The 17524-nt window shown below is 46.9% G+C and overlaps 1 protein-coding gene across 1 annotated transcript in view; it reads left to right on the top strand.

The window, feature by feature from the left end:
- LOC123758018 (uncharacterized) overlaps positions 1 to 17524 on the top strand; it is a 163003-nt gene that overhangs the window by 49137 nt on the left and 96342 nt on the right. Inside the window, exons 7-8 of the mRNA XM_069338897.1 lie at positions 2420 to 2532; positions 3647 to 3748. Of these exons, the coding sequence (XP_069194998.1) occupies positions 2420 to 2532; positions 3647 to 3748 (215 nt within the window). The remainder of the gene's footprint in view (positions 1 to 2419; positions 2533 to 3646; positions 3749 to 17524) is intronic.

The following is a 17524-nucleotide window of genomic DNA, read 5'->3' as shown; positions in this document are numbered from 1 at the left end:
TAACCTGTTAATTTGTGTTCACTGATCACGGGAAAAATAATAAAAAAATCATAAGTGGCATATATTGCCCGCTATAGGGCTGGGAAGTCTGGCAAATTATAGGCGCTGACTCAGCGTGCGTCCCAGGCGGTCTGTTGCTCGCAAGCTGTCAGGCCAGAGTTGCCACAAAGATATAATTAACGAATTATTTCAATGTCTCTGATTGATTTTTCATACTTTTTTGCTGTAATATTATTCAATAGTGTGTAGTTTGATATATTTATATAATAAAATGAGTGAATCGTTGGTGTACTCAAAAATATGGTGTGCATATTGTTGATTCAATTATGTTCATCAATCAGTGAACAAATACTTTGTCGGTTATTACACTATAAGCACAGGTTATATATAAGTATTTGCATGTTTTGTTCACTATAACGAACCACTAAGTAGCTATTATGAGTCAAAAAGTAATGAGGAGTGACCGCCGTGTACCAGCCAGCCACTCCCGCCCTCCCTCCAGTCATCTGACTCACCCTCATTCTCCTCCCACAATAATGTTTTTGCTCTAATTCACTATATACAGACGTTATATATAAGTATCTACATGTTTTGTTCACCATAACTGTACATCTAAGCTTGTATGGTGAGTAAAGGCACAGAGATGTGGCTACTCACACAGTCAGCTGATCGGCGGCCGCCCTCAAGGCCAGACGCACTAATATTTCTCCTCCAACAATACTGTGTGGTGTTATTATGCTATATACACACATTATATATAAATATCTACTTGTTTTATTCATCATACTTGTACAAATAAACTGGTATGGTGCCCAAAGACCATCGTGGTAACCAGTAAACAACACCGTCGTCTGCACGGTGGCGTCGTGCAGAAGACGCCACCGCCCTCACCAAAATGGCGGCTCCAAACCTTCTCTTGCTGTTTATACCCTCTATACGCACGTTATATGTAAGTATCTACATTTGTGTTCACCATAGCGAACCACTAAGCTGGTATGGTGAGTGCAGTCAATAAAAGGTGGCCACACACAGTCAAAAGACATCGCCACCACCCTCCCTCCCACAGCATTACACCTCCTTCCATGGCGCACAGCGCTAAATATCACCACAATCCTGCTATTATCAGAACCCTGGTCAGTTTTATCACAGTCAGGGGTCTTCTGTAATAATATCATCGCTACATAATAGCATGAACAAGTATAATTTGGCATTTTTAGGCGATGCTGTGGTCACAAGCTGAACAGCAGTGCTGTTAGCTCATGCTGCGTGCGTCAGGCTTGGTTGCTCACTCAATACTAAGGCCAATAACACCCGGGAGTTTGGCCCACGATTTTTAAAAAAATGGCGTCTGTTTACAAGAGCCCTGATGAAGGTGTGGTGAACCCCGTGTATCCGCGGGCTGTTTAAATCTTGCGTAGTACTCCAACACATCATATGACGTGATGCGCAGTTTACTGGAACAACGTCCAGCACGTCATATGACGTGATGCGCACTTTAAGGGTTAAAGGAGACTAACGTCGTCTATGCCTTCAAATGCCCACTTGGGGACTCTAAGCCCCAAAGAATTCAGTATATAGGCAAGACAACAACATCTCTTTCCAGGCGATTAACAATGCATAAGTAACAGGGCTCCATCAAGGAACATATAATCTCTTCCCACAACCAGACCATCACCAGAGAAGTCTTAACAAACAACACAGAAATCATCGATAGATACGGCGATAGCAGGCCACTTGACATCTGCGAGGCACTACACATCAAAAAGTCAACACCAGCAATCAACAGCCAATTAATGCACAACTATATTCTACCCACTTCAAGACTCCGTACCAATATAGAAGCATCAAGAGGAAGTATGGGACAATAGGCCCTTTGCAGTTACTTCCATTCTTCCCTCTCATTTATCCAATTAATACCCAATGTTCCGTGTTCTGTCTTGTGTTGGTCAAAAGTTTGTTCACCTCATCCAAAACTGTTACAACATATCACCTCACCCAAATGCAAGTATATAAGACAAGCTGTTCAATGTTAGCATTAAATAAAACTCTGTTTAGTGTTTTCAGGTTACAGTTGTGTGTGTGTAAACTAAAGTCTTTGAAAATGTAATAAGTTATTACGAAACGCGTTCAAACGCCGCGTCAAACTAGAAATAAAAATGAATTTTGGAGAATTGATTTTTCAATTACCATCGACAGTAAAAAGAAACATAAGAAATATTGAGAAAATTCGTGTTAGAATTATTAATCTTACTTTTTCGGTCATATTTAACAACATATGTTTACAAGAAAGACTGCTACCAAAATATATTAATATACACATACATATATATAGGCTGCCTGTTCCCGACAAAACAGATTAAATTATTAAGCAGCAAATGGTATTTGAAGTAGTGTATAGGTTAAGGGAGAATTATTTCAGGAGTGGAAACTGCAGACAGCAAAGTGGAGGGTAGCAGTCATCATGTTCTCATCCAACCAGAGGACATCCAACTCTCCACCGTAGATGATCTTAATCCCACTCACATAGTCAAGGTAAGCACGATCATTTTCTTATGTGCAGAGAATAAGTCACAATAAGATGTCTGAAATCAAATAACCCATTCCACACACATACGAAACGAAGTTAAAGGAAAGTCAGGACGTTTTGGTGCGTCCTGTACCGTTATCACGTTGTGTTCACTCAACTTGATGAGAATCCAAGATGAGCCAAAGCATCGTCACTCACCTTTTCATATAAGTGTGATTTAAGTTATTAATTTTCTTATATAAAGCGACATAAATATCAGATGTTTAATTCCAGATAACATGTAAAATTAGATAATTCCAGTATAGTACTGTACAGCTGAATGATGTTTAACTGCATTGGTCTGGCAGAGGCTGGTTGTAGATTATGCATTTTGTTGATTAATATTGAATCAAGTTTCATGAACGTGTTTATTAATTGGTAAATCACTAAAAAAAAAAAACTTATTTAAAACCAATTCACCCATTATCTTAAGTTAGGCTTGAAATTAATTCGCCTAATGGGGAAACTGATACCTCTGTTCATGTAGCAATATTTATTATTTATGCCCGTAGGATCGAGCTGTTAGCTCTTGGACCCCGCCTTTCTAACCATCGGTTAGAAAGGTTGAGGGGTCTTTCTAACCTTTCAGTTAGACAGGTTAAAATGTACTGACTCCTGACCTAATTTTCTGTGTCATATCTATTGCATATATTTTTCTCTTACACATCAACACACACTTCCCCAAAATGCAGTCATATGCAGCTCTCTAACTCCCAAGCACTTATTTACTGCTAAGTGAACAGAGGCATCAGATTAAAGGGACTCTGGCCATTTGTTTCTGCCTTAGCCAGGAATCAAACCCAGGCCCTATGGACTACAACTCCCAAGCACTGTCCACTTGGCTGCAAGGACATGTAAATACAGTATAGTACAGGTATGCAGTATAGGTACTGTATAACAGAAAATAGATACCCAGGAGTTAGTCAACTGTTGTGGGTTGCATTCTGGGGAAGGTCATTTGCTGACCTGGGAGGACCTTAATAAGACTAAGTTCAGGCTTCCTGTCTCCAACAATGGAAATTATATGTTATCAGAATGTTGTTTTTGAACACTTCTCAAAAGAAATTATTTTGGATGCAGCTGAGCGAGGATGGAACCATGGGCGAGGTGCTCTTTAGCGGGGACTACATCCATGGTGATGGTTCCACCGAGGACCACACGTCTGCTGACGACTCCCTCCAGGTATACTCTTACATTTCACAATGACAAATGTCTTTTTAAATGTTGCAGGTACTGTACTTTAATATGCCATATATTGTAAATACAGTATGCTTAACCACTGGACTGCGCCAGCCAACAATACTCGTGGTGGAAAACGCATAAGCCAAGAAAACGGGATTTTAAGATTTCGTACCATTCAAAACGCACGTGCGGTGGGTTTGGATGAAATGGACTCCTTGGACCCGCAGTGAGAGGCAGCCATCTTGAAAAAAATTCTTAGATTTCCCTAGGGCTACTGGCTGGATCAGTTCTAAATGAGCAACAATGGGTGGTGCACTCGCCTCTGGCTCCCAATCCCGTTGGACGCAGTGTTGAAACATCGCTCTCTGTCAGTAAAATTCAGACCTGATATGTATATTATTAGACTTTGGCATCAGTCAGTGTGAATGGAGTTCTTGCCTACCAGGACCATGAGCCAGAACCTGGCCCACTCAGAGAGGCACGAGGAGCAATGGCCTATAGAAATGCACATATGTATGGCGCATTCTATGTCTGCCATCGACCGGGCTGGGCACCCAGAAAGGTAGGCGCCTCAAAACAAACACCTAATCTGGTTAAAACTATTACAGAAAACTAACAAGGAAACAGAATTCCACAATTGAAAAACGAGCAAACGAGCATGACGTCACATTTGCCGTGTAGCTTGTCTGCGCAGCTCCCCCTTCCCCAGGAAGGGAAAGGGGATGCCCCAGACCCATCGCACTGGCTATCCACCTGTCAGTTCTCGGCTTATGTGATTGTGGCTTGGTTGTGTGACTCCAGCTCCAGAATCTCTCGGTGTTGTGCTATGCCATGTGTCCAGTACTGCTCTTACGGTGGCATGCGAGCTGGAAGTAATATTCTCACGTACTCGGGCTGCATGTTCTTAGGGTTCCCTTCCCTGAGTGCCCTGTAAGTACCGCCCTTAGGGCTTGGAGTTATCTTCCACAGGTCACCTTGGGGTCTACCTCTGTTGGTCTTTTGCTGCACGGTGATTGACCACCCAGAGTGTGTTGGGGGGTTTTCTCTCTTGTTTACCTTAGGGTAAGTGGTAGTTTTTGTACTGGTAGAGGCACGGGGTAATCCACAGCTAGTTTTCACCTATTACAGTGGCCGGTTCTGTTCCTCTTGGGTACGTTGTCCTCTTGTGGGGTTTCTCTTTTCATTTTTGTTTGAGCCTGGTGGGGGGGTCTGCTTTTGATTCCCAACCCCAGTTATCTTAGGGTCTTGGCCTCCTGTGTTCGGTGGTATCCCGCTGCTTGGCCTCCATGAGTGGACACTTCCAGAGGGTTCAGTTTTAGAAGTTTGTTTGGTGGACTTGGGCACTAGTTAGCAGTACCCTGCTTATTCTTAGCGATAACAGTCTAAGGGCCCTGGGAAACCCCGCGGGGGCACAAGGGGTCCAATGAATGTGATCCCTGGGTCCTCTCTCGACTTGTGCGAGTTTGAGGGTTGCTCTGTCCCCTTGTCTTGGCACCCCCAGGGCATCTGACAGCTGAGTGGACAGCTCTTCGGATTCATAGCCCGGAGGTATCGGGTTCGATCCCCAGTAGAAGCGGAGATAAATGAGCAAAATGTTTCTATCACCCTGATGCCCCTGTTACCTAGCAGTATAAAGGTACCTGGGAGTTAGACAGCTGCTACAGGCAGCTGGGGGGTGTAACAAAAAGGAGGCCTTTTTGGCCTCCTTTTTGATCGAGGACCGGGCCGTGGGGACACTAAGCCCCGAAATCATCTCAAGATAACCTCAAGATTGTCTCAGGGCATCTTATTGTTTTTGCCTCCGTCATGCTGACTGTTGGGTCGGTGACACCTTCGACCTGGAGTCCTACGAGCATTGTTGCTTGTTTGTGACTCACTTCACCCAAATCCTCTGATGACACTATCTGGGTACAGGCGACTCAGAGGTTGCATGCTTGGTTTAGGTTGCTGCAACGTGCTAGTGATTGCCACCCCCAGATGCCCCAAGACTGCCTCGCTTTGCTTGTAGGGACCCGGACATGGGGGGGTGTTGGTCGTTTCGGCCTTGGTTCAGTCCGCACCCCCTCATTCTTCCCCTGCTGTGGTTCATTCTGTCCCCCCTCCCCCTTGCTTCTGACACCGGAGCATCTGTGGGCTTTGGGGTCGAGGTGGGGTTTAGAGGATTTTGAGACTCGGGCAGTTTTGGAGGTTGCCCCTTCCGGGGTCGCGATGGAGGCATTTGAGTCGGTTCCTACAGCCATTGCGTGTGGGTCTGACCAGTGGGCCCCCTTCCTTAGTGTTTTGCAGCTGCCCCGGCTTTTTCTTTTGAGGCCGGGGCTTTGGAGGACGATTCGGCCCCAGGTCCTGGTATAGAGGTTCTCAGGGTTGGGGGGGGGCCTGAATTGGGGGCTTGGGCCCCATTGGACCCCACCTGGGTTTTCCTACAACATTGAGTGGGGCTTACTGTTACATGGAGTGGGGGTTTTCCTTCCCCCCTCTATGTACGAGTTGATTTTTGGTGTCGGCCTCTCCCTGGGTTCGGTTCCGTGTCCCATCAGGTCCATCGGTTCCTCTGGGTAATTTTCACAACATTCTTATCTGGGACATGTATTATTCTACAACATATCACTCATGTAAGAATCGTATCAGGGTCCTGCGTGACTCTTGGTCACATATGCCAATGGGCCCATATGTGCCTCTGTGATTTTGTGCTTAAGTATCGAGGGTCACGGAGGTTCGAGACGAACTTCGTTAATTCACACATTATTGGAATGTCTCGATTTCCGGTGAGGATTATCTCCAGTCCTTTCTGGGACTAGTTGGTCCTCTTCCGTACTACTTAAACCCCTTTTTATACCACAGTATGTCTACTTATTTTCTAATCACTTCTTCTCTCCGTCATCTGTCTCAGAAATAATAATAATCGTTATATAAACATTGTTGGCTACCCTTCCCGGGAGAGTTGAGCCAGCTCAGACCTCATGCGTCCTGGACATGGCCCGAGGGTGATTGTTTTGTTTCTGGATGGTGTAATTATGTGTTGGTGTTCTGTGACCTTTATTACGGGTAATATGTCGCACAACCTCATCTCTCCAGTCATAGCCCCCCCTAGATACTGGGGGAGTTCTGTATTTTATATATAGGGAAAATTCCTAGTTCTTTTCTTTGAATATGGGTGTAAGGTGGCTCAAAGTGATGTCGCCTCCAGCTCTTCACTACACGTCATCTTGTCCTACTGCACACACAATTCAGGACATACTCCACTAGCGATGCTTCCAGACTATTACATGGCTATGCTGTGTCGTAAATAGGCAGCAGTAAATAGGTACCTGGTAGTTAGACAGCTGCTACGGGCTGCTTCCTGGGGGTGTGTAACAAAAAAGAGGCCTGGTCGAGAACCGGGCTGCTGGGACGCTAAGCCCCGAAATCATCTTAAGATAACCTGCCGTGCCGCTATAGTGCTTACGCTTATAGGCGAGATTATATGATCTGGCGACACCATCAAGCAGGCGCTGGTTCTCGATTTTTGGATGAGTGTTGGTATTGTTTGTGGTATGTTGATTAGCCACTTTGCATGCATCTTAATGTAACCATAATATGTCCATATATATTGTTATTCATTACACTGTGGGCCATAGTCCTGAATTTCGGTAACTTTTGATTTACTTTTTCAGCGACTGCATCTTTTGTTGACTCTGGACACTCCTTCATTTGCCGTCATTCAGTGCCTGGCTGCACCCTTGTACATACATTGGAATCTCTCTGTATATATATATATATATATGGTTGCTCTTGTACATTACATTAGCAATTGCTACCTAAGACAATTTTAGTTCATCATATTGCTAATACTCTCTTGTCTCCAGCTGCCGGTATGTGTGCCATTTTAAAGTTTTTCATTGCATATTTACGTATTTCCTACCTCTATGCTACACATTCTTGTGTATATTAGTACAGTACAGTGGTACCTCGGAATGCGATTGTCCCTGTATGCGAGGTTTTCGGAAGGCGAGCAGTATTTACTCCAAAAATTTGTCTCAGAAGGCGAGGGTTACTTCGGGACGCTAGTTTGTTGATACGCGTACAGGCCGACCTAGCGGGTGGTGGTTCGGCGATCGTCGCCCCTCCGCCCCGCCGCCCCTCAGTTTACCATTGTCTCGCGCTCAGTGACTACCCACACATCAATTCTTCTCGTGGATTTTCAGTGTTTTGTTTGATTTTTGGTGATTTGTCTATACAATTTGTTATTATATATCTCACCATGGGTCCCAAGAAAGCCAGTGGTAAGGATAAAGGCCAGAAAGCTCATGTGAGGATGACAATAGAGGAGAAACAAGAGATCATTAGGAAGCATGAGAACGGTACACGTGTTGTTGAACTTTGTAGGCAGTACAACAAAGCCACATCAACAATATGCACTATACTTAAGAAGAAAAATAAGATTATGGGTGCTAAAGTGGCAAAAGGAGTAAGAACATTAACGGCACAAAGACCACAAATACTTGAAGAAGTGGAAAAGTTGTTATTAATTTGGATACACGACAAGGAGTTGAGGGGTGATAGTGTTTCGGAGGCCATTATTTGTGAGAAAGCCAGGGTGTTGCCGAAGACCTTCTAAAGAATACCCCTGCAATGAGTGATGCAGATAAGAAAGAGTTTAAGGCAAGCAGGGGCTGGTTTGAAAAATTTAGAAAGAGAAGTGGTATCCATAGTGTTACAAGGCATGGGGTTATGTGATGTGATTATGGAAGGGGACTCCCCTTCCAAACAGTAACTCCTCTCCTCCTCCCCCCTCCTCACCATCTTCCATACGCCTACAGCACTCGACAGCAAGGTAAGTAATAACTGGAACACAGTTTTGTAGGTTTATTTAGATGAATTAGGTAAATTAGGTATAAAAATTTAGTTTGATGTGGGGTTTTTGGGGTAGTCAGGAACGGATTAATTCATTTCCCTTTATTTCTTATGGGGAAATTAACTTCGGAATGCGAGTTTTCGGAAGGCGAGGCGTCTCCAGGAACGGATTAAACTCGTATTCTGAGGTATGCCTGTATGTGCATATTAGCTATACCAATGATAGTGCTAGGTTGGACTGTGTCCATGTTCAGTTCCCTGATTTTGAACTGACCAGTGTTCAGTTATAGCGCTGAGTTCTTTCCTCTTCTTGTATCTCACTACCGGCTGCTGTGTTGTAATGTCTGCAGGTAGATGTTGATTCCATTCACTCAGTCCTGCCTCCTACCATTCATTTTCGTTGGGACGGGGAGCTAGGAATTACTGGCTTTTCTTTTTCTTTGTGTTAGTTTTCCATATGGGACTTTTTATTTTCGTGCAGTACGTGTCCTAAGTAGTTCTCATACATTCATCGGTGGCGCATGTGTCGTTCTACCCTGCTGGGGATGGTTGTGCCGTTCCTGCAGGATGTGGTGTCACTGTTTTCGCTTCACATCTTGCGTGTCGGCTCGTTTGGTGCTCGCTTCCTCTTTGGCTTCTGCCTGGCTCTTCAGTTTTCGTCCCCATTTTGTCCCTGCTGTTTGCGGGGTCTGCGGTTGTGCTGTTTCTGCAAGCGGCTCCATCTCGTTGTCATCTGTTATCAGCCTTATTGGTCCTTCAGGGGTCCCAGGGGGGTTCCTTCCGGAGGGGGCGTGTCTGCTCACCCAGGTTGGTTCTTCCTGGCTCGCCGGGTTCGGGTTCCTGGTGCCCTGCCGGACGTTCCATCTGGTTCCTGACAGCCTTGGTTTCAGGCGCTGCTTGCTCAGTGTCCGTAACCAGGGGCTTTCCCATGGCTCCGCCTCTTTCAGATGCTCAGTCCAGTCCATTACAAGGCTGGTTTGGTCTTCTCCTTGAGTCTTCACGTCTGGTAAATTTAACTTGAGTCTATCACCTCCTGTTTGATGATCAGGTGGCTGCGTTAATGGTGTCCCACCTGCGTGCTTTGTCGAGGCGGCAGTATGGAGTTTCCTGGCGGTCCTTCCTTTTTCTTTTTGTCTCTTCGTAGGTATACTTTGCTCTTGTTGAGGTGGTCTTGTCCTTTTTTCTCGTGGTTGTTTCAGGACCATCTTTGTATGCCACATTCTGTCTCCTTGTATCGTGCAGCGCTGGCGGAGCCGCTACAGCTTGATTTCGGTTTTGATGTTTCTTCTTCTCCGTTTCACAAGCTATCTATGGTGGTATCTCATCTCCGGCCTGCTCATGCACCGCCTGAGCTATCCGGATTCAGATTCACGAAGCAGTTACGTACGTACTTACGAATGTTTTTCTTCTTAGCATCTTCGTAGCGGCTACGTTGGTATTCAGGTACCTTACAGGCATTTAATTAAGAAGGAAAATCTTCATAAGTACACCGCGTCGATTTAAGAATGCCGTGGACCACTTGTAGCTTTATGTAAACTGGATATAATTCAATTTTTCTCTACTACAGAACACGGAGGATCATTTTTAGTATAACAAACAATTTAGTTGGCGAGTTTCGTCCAGAGGAGTCCTTCGTGTTAACTATATATGCATTCTCTGGTTGAAACCTGTAAATATGTATTTTATGATATTAGAATTAGTTTTATAATAGCAAAATATTATACCAGTAGTTATTAAGTAAATAAATACTGGTGAACATGAAATATGAGAGAAGGTGATGATCCTTCTCAATATGAGAGAAGGTGAAATATGAGAGAAGATGAAGGTGGGAGCATTTACTATCACCAAATGCCCCTGTTCACCTAGCAATAAGTATAGCTAGGGGCGTACTTTAGCTATACATACCCGTTTTTAATTTATTTTGTTTGATTTTATTTTGAAATTAAATCTGGGTGAGGCATAAAAACAAAATATGCTTCACAAATGTTAGATAAGGGTAAAAACTTCAACAACTTTTGTCATTGAATACTTAGGCCTATAATTATTATTATATGGAATATTATGGCCCTTTAAAAAAAAAGAGAGGGGGGAAGCAGGGGTCAAAGACCTCTTCCTGTTACACAATTTGGCTGTGTGTAACAATCAGTAAGTAATTATCAAAAGAAGGCACCAAGCTGGGAAGGCTATGTAGCACCATTGTGTGTAACAATAAACCAATTTTTTTTTTAACAAATAATGCACCTGTGAGTAAAACAAATACTGTCAGCTGTAAAAATAGTGATGTAGTTATTTAACCACTTAACTGCACCAACCAAGTTTTCTCGGTCGCGGGAAACTGCGCCAACCGAGAAAACTCGTTTTGATTTTTTGTAACTAATTCTAAATGTGTACAAGGTTGGTTGTGTACGAAATGGACTCTTAGGACCTCCAGTGAGAGGCAGCCATCTTGGAAAAAAAATCCCAGAATGCCCTAGGGCTGCTGGCTGGGTTAGTACTGAATGAGCAACCATGGGTGGCGCACGCGCCTCTGGCTCCCAAACACCTATCCGACGCGGTGTTGAAAGATAATGCTCTGTCGGTGAAATTCAAACCTTATTGTTTGAAGAACATAAGGGTCATAATATTGGGGAAGCAAGGCGCAATAAGGACCTAACACAAAGGTCGGATGCAAGTGATACAGCACCTATGAGGACGATATAGCGAGCATATCCAGAGTTAGCTCTGAGCGTCACCCTTGCAATCCTATGCTATTTATTTAGATGATACTTAGATGAATCGTTTTCTGCGTTCAGTGATGATGCATCTGATACAAATAGCATAGATGAATAGTTTTAGCAGCTTCCATGGTGGTGTTTTCCATAGATATTTTCAAGAATACCTGACTCTCTTCCCAACTGACGGACACTCTTGAAGCTAGCTGAATCTCTTCCTGACTGACGGACACTCTTGAGGTAAACTGAATCTCTTCCTGTGTGGGACCATACAAAGTGATCTTTTCAAGACTACCTTACAAATTGATCTTTTCCTATAATCTTTTCAATACTACCTTATGCTTTACAAGCTTGGTTACATACAACCTACAAGTTCTAAAGCCAAGGGTGTATGTGAGTGCGTTATTTGCAAGCACACAGAATGAAGAAACAAGAAGCGAAAATTTATCTACCTGGTGCACTGAGAGCGAAATCGCGCTGTGTACCATGGGCTACTTCATTGATTATTACTCACTTCCAAAGTATTGAGTGTGTAATACAGTGTGTTACTGTGTAAATAGTGTGTGAAACTATACGTATTGTAATTTTGGGGAATTTTTAACAGGTAATATTGCGACAATAAACATTTATTGTGGACACATTACTGACACATGTATCACAGTTCCATGGAACATTATGAACGTTCTACTGTATACATATTGTAAAGGACACAAATATGCATCATATACGATAAAAAAACAAATAAAACCGCATTGGAAATACATAAAACAAATAATTGAAAATATATTTGTGGCAACACCCGATGCTTGAATGGCCCGCACGACCGTGTCTGGGCAAGTCACACACGGGCGACCAGGCCCTGATGACGTCACAGCGCATCTTGTCCACATCCCTACAGCCAAAGTAAGTGGAATTTGGTACTTATTTCCCCCTCCCCGCTCAGCTCGTTGTCGCCGTGTGGGGGCTTAGTGGGCGGCTGCCGGAGTGTGATGCTCCTTGGGACAGTCCTCTGTCCTTTTCTAGCCTTGTGCTCCTGCTGCCGTCCTCTCCAATTCTGCTGGGCACCTTTTCCTTTTCCTTCTGTTTCGTTTTTCTCCCCCCTCTTCTCCTATCTGCTTGCCGTTTCCTGCCGACCTTTTGCTTGTTCTGGTTCTTCCCTTGGACTTCTTCTATTTTGAAGCCCGGGTGCTTGAGGAGGCATACTCTTGCACCCGTAGAACTGTAGTACCCGACGTCGAGAGCGAGGGGAACCTTTTATTGTCAATCCCCCTTTCGTCACTGAACCCGATCTCGACGGACTGTCGGTTTCTTAAGGTTGCGTTTGTGGGGCGTATACTCACGACGCACCCCTAGGAGGCCCCGGCAAGATCGGCGATAGCTTCTTGTTGGGTGTCCTGCCTCTAATTGTGGCTCCATGGTCCATGGTGGGTGTGAGGGCACATTCGTGAATGAATTCTTCTTTTCGTAATGATGATGACCCCTGTTTCGGCTGTTTCTGTTTACCTTCTCAGGCTCGTGGGGTGGACGACCAAGCCCCCGAGTCAGTCCGTGTTGGAAGACCGGGCTCTGTAGCCTCCGCTGCATTGGGCCCCGACCTTGCTCCTCCTTTGGCCTCTCTGACTCCTTGCCCTGGCTCCCCTCCCTCCTCTGTGGTTGGGTCGAGCCCCAAGCCCCCAGTGGTGACTACCTCGTCCCCTGGCGCGGCTCCTTCTCGAGTTGTAACTACTGCGCCTTTTAACCCCTCTCTCTCTGGGGGTTCTCACCGCCGTCCTCGTCACGGCCGCCCTCGCTCGATTCCTTCCAGTTCTGCTACCTATCAAGCCTTGTTTGGTCCCGCTTCGTGGGCAAAATATTTTGATCTCCTCCCTCTTGATTCTGCGCCTCCTGACGATTTCTCCCTCCATCGACATCTCGTTGATTCCGTGGATGCCTCCATTACTTTCAACCCCACTCGTCTCGGTACACGTGTCGTTGCTGCTCCTTCTCAGGATGCTGCTTCCCGCTTGGCTGCCTTATCCTGCCTTGGCGAGACCCCTGTTCGGGTCTCGACGAACGCTCAGTTGAATGCCAGTGTTGGCACTATTTTGCTCCCGCCCCATGTTGCGACCGGTGTTCGGGACCTGCGCGACTGCCACGACGATATTCGACATATCCTTGCTGCCCAGGGCCATTCTATTCTCCAGGTGGACACGTTTACTCGTCCCCCTCGTGGTAGTCGCCGTCAACCCCTCCGGGTTGTGAAGATTACCTTTGATGGTAGGACCCTTCCACCCTCTGTCATTCTTGCTGGTGCCAGGTGCTCTGTCCAGGAGTACATTCCTTCTCCTCGGCTCTGCAACAAGTGCTGGAGGTTTGGGCAAGGTGCCCTCCGCTGCTCCGGGACTGTCTTTCTCTGTCCTTTGTGTGGTGGCGAAGGTCACTCTAAGTCGGAGTGCACTTCTCCCCAGGCTCGTTGCCTCAGCTGCGGTGAGGCCCATCCTACCTTCTCCCGTGCATGTGTCCATTACAAGCTTGAGGCAGCCGTCCTCAACTTGAAGCACCGGGAGCGTTTATCTTTTCCTGAGGCGAGACGCCAGGTTCGCCGGCTCCCGCCTTATGCTAATATCTCTTATGCTCGCGTGTTGCGCTCTTCCTCTCCTCGTCCTTCCCGCCTTCCTCAGACTCACAACCGTTTCCGGGCCTTGGACCCTGATGCGCCCACTGCCCCCTCCTCTGTTCCTTTGGGTTCTCTCCCGAAGGATCCTCCTCCTGGTCCTCTGTCTGGGGTTCCCCTTCCTTCTACCCGGTCTGTCGTGTCTCCTGTGTCTTCTTCCTCGTCTCCCTCCGTTCCTCCTTCCCATCCTTCCCCTCCGTCTCTTGACTCTCCCCGCCGCCTGTCGGTGCGGGCTGATGTCCATTGCTCTCCAAACGGCCGTCATGTGTGCTCTCGTTCAGCTTCTCCTGTTGAGACGCTAGAATCTGTTGCCCAGTACGTGGTTGCTGGGACACCTGTCTCTTTACGTCAGAAGCGTAAACCTGGCTCCTCTCCTTCCTCCTCCCCGGCGGGTAAGAAGGTTTCGCTTTCTTCCTCGGCCCCTACTTCTGCCTCTCTCGCTCCTTCCCCTCCCATTTCGGTGGTTGCGCCCCCTGTTCCTGCTATGGAGGTTTCTTTAGCCCCCGCTTCCCTCTCAGTTGCTGCCCTTGCTGAGGTACGCTCCCCTCTTTCTACCCCTCCTCTTCCTGCTGCTGTCCTTGCCTGCTCCTCTCCGTTGTCTCCTCCTCTTCCTCCTCCTCCTCCTCCTCCTCCGGACCCCGCCCGCCCACCTCTGATCTGTTCTCCCGTTTCCTTCCCTCCGTCTTTGCTCAGTTTACCCATGCCCCCTAACCCTGACTTTGCTGACCCTGATCCCGACCCTGATATTCTTTAACGTGCTCTGTTGCTCTTTCGCCTTTGTTTCTTCCTTGTTCTCTGTTTTTGTCCTTTCTCTTCTCATCGTTGTCCATTCTTCAATGGAACGTTCGAGGTTATTACGCCAATTTCCTCGAACTCCAACTTCTGATTTCGCGGTTTTCGCCCCTTTGTGTCTGTCTCCAGGAGCCGATGCTTGGTACTCGTCCTGGTCGTTTTCATGGCTATTCCTTTCTCTCCCCCCCCCAGCCGTTGCTGGGGCTTCTAATTCTTCTGCTCTCTTGATTCGTGCTGATGTTCCCTTTGTTCCTTTACTTTTTCCTTCGCCTCTCCATTGTTCTGCTGCTCGTATCTTTGTGGGGAAATGGTACACTGTTTGTTCCATTTATCTCCCCCCGAGTGTCCCGCTCTCTCTTCCTGATTTGAAACACCTCCTAGACTCCTTGCCGGAGCCTGTGCTCCTGCTGGGTGACTTCAATTGTCGTCATTCTCTTTGGGGTGACGTTCTGACGAATACCCGGGGTCGCCTTCTTGAGCCGTTTCTCCTCTCTTCGTCCCTGTCTCTTCTGAATTCTGGTGAGCCCACTCATTTGGACTCTCGGACTCGCACCCTTTCTTGTCTTGATCCTTCTCTCTGCTCTTCTTCTCTTTACTTAGATTTCACGTGGCAGGTTCTTGATGACCTCCATGGAAGTGATCATTTCCCCATCCTTGTTTCCTTTTTCTCTTTTTGCCCTTCCCTCTCTTTCCCTAGGTGGCAGTTTGCTAAGGCGGACTGGACCCTATTTTCCCTCAGTGCTACTCTCTCTGACCTCTCCCTTCGGCCTCTCTCTCGCGCTCTCCTCCTTTTTCATGACACTGTCTTCAACGCTGCCCTCCGCTCTATCCCTCGCTCTTCCTCTCGGGGTCCACGGAAGTGCGTTCCCTGGTGGAATGCGGACTGTGCTCGGGCTGTCCGCTGTAAGCGTGCAGCCTGGAAGAGGCCACCGCCATAGGCAGACGACTGATTCTTTTCTTTTCTTTCGGAAAGCGAGTGCGGTGGCCCGTAGGGCCATCCGTACGGCTAAACGTGAAAGTTGGGCATCTTATGTCTCAACAATTACGTCCGAAACTCCTCTGGCCCAGATCTGGAAGCGTATCCGCAAGATAGCGGGTAAATTCGTTCCCCATGTTTCACCGGTCCTTCACCTCCATGATACTCTTGTGGCGGACCCGTTGCAGGTCGCTTCCGTACTGGGTTCCCACTTTTCTTCTGTTAGCTCTGGTCTTCATCTTCCCCAATCTTTTCTTCTTCGTAAACCTGTCCTTGAGTCTCGTCCTTTAGATTTCTGCACTCGTCTTCAACTTCCCTATAATGATCCCTTCTCTCTCTCTGAACTTCGTTCTGCCCTGGCCCTCTGCGGTTCTACGGCGGCGGGCTCCGATGGTATTCATTATGAGATGCTTCAGCATCTCCCTCCGTGCACGTCTCAGTATTTACTGAGTCTGTATAATCGGATCTGGGAGTCGTCGTCAGTCCCTGAGGACTGGCTCGATGCCGTTGTCCTCCCTGTTCGCAAACCGGGGTCTCTGGGTACTTCCCCTAAGGACTTTCGCCCTATTGCTCTCACAAGTTGTGTCTGCAAACTCTTTGAACGTATGGTTAACGTTTGTCTGATGTGGTTCCTGGAACACCATCACCTCCTCTCCCCTTCTCAATTTGGTTTCCGCAAGTGCCGCAGCACGACAGATGTCCTGGTGAACTTGGAGGTCTATATTCGTACTGCTTTTGCTGCGAAGACCTCCGTTGTTGCCGTCCTTTTTGACCTGGAAAAGGCTTACGACACCACTTGGAGATATCATATTCTATCTCAACTTCATTATTTTGGCCTTCGTGGTCATCTCCCTCTCTTTCTCCGCAGCTTCCTCTCCCGTCGTTCCTTTCGGGTGCACCTTGGTACCGCGCTCTCTGCCTCTTTTCAGCAATACGAAGGTGTGCCCCAGGGTAGTGTTCTGAGCACTACTCTTTTTCTGGTTGCCCTCAATGGTCTTCTTTCTTCTCTTCCTTCTGGTGTCTTCTCCGCTCTCTATGTCAATGATCTTACCCTTTGCTGTCAGGGTGATGATTCGCCTCTCCTTCAGCGCCGGCTTCAACTTGCAATTGATGCCGTGTCGTCTTGGGCCACCGATCATGGCTTCAAGTTCTCTACTTCTAAGACTTGTGCCATGACTTTTACGCGGAAACGGGTTGTTCTTCATCCCTCTTTGTCACTTTATGGTCATTCCCTTGAATACAAAGATTCCGCAAAGCTTTTGGGGTTATTCCTTGACACTCGTTTGTCTTGGTCTCCCCATATCTCTTACCTCCGTGTTGAGTGCTCTAAGGCCCTTACCCTCCTTCGGGTCTTGTCCCATACTTCTTGGGGAGCAGATAGGCGCACTCTCCTTGCTTTACATTCCTCTCTTGTCCTGTCTAAGCTCGATTATGGTTGCCCTGCTTACTCGTCTGCTTCTCCTTCTACTCTTCGCCGTCTTGATGCTTTGCACCATACTGGGTTGCGCCTCAGTTCTGGTGCCTTTTGTTCGACTCCCGTCCTTAGCTTGTATGTTGACACTGGCTTCCTGTCTCTCCAGGACCGCCGTGATCGCTACTGTCTTCGCTATCTTGCGCGGTCCTTACAACATCCTTCCTCTCGCCTCTGTCGTGCTTTAACTTTTACCCCTCCTGCGGTTCCTGTTCCTCTTCACCACCTCCCTCTTTCTGTCCGGTTATCTCGCCTCCAGGATTCGCTTTCCGTTCGTATTTCTAATGTTTCTCCTCGTGTTGTTTCTTCTTTGCCCCCGTAGAGAGTCCCTCTTCCACGG

The sequence above is a fragment of the Procambarus clarkii genome, chromosome 40, assembly GCF_040958095.1.
Source record: "Procambarus clarkii isolate CNS0578487 chromosome 40, FALCON_Pclarkii_2.0, whole genome shotgun sequence".
Lineage (NCBI taxonomy): Eukaryota > Metazoa > Arthropoda > Malacostraca > Decapoda > Cambaridae > Procambarus > Procambarus clarkii.
The sequence above is the reverse complement of the archived record's forward strand: the minus strand, read 5'-3'. Positions and strand labels throughout refer to the sequence as shown.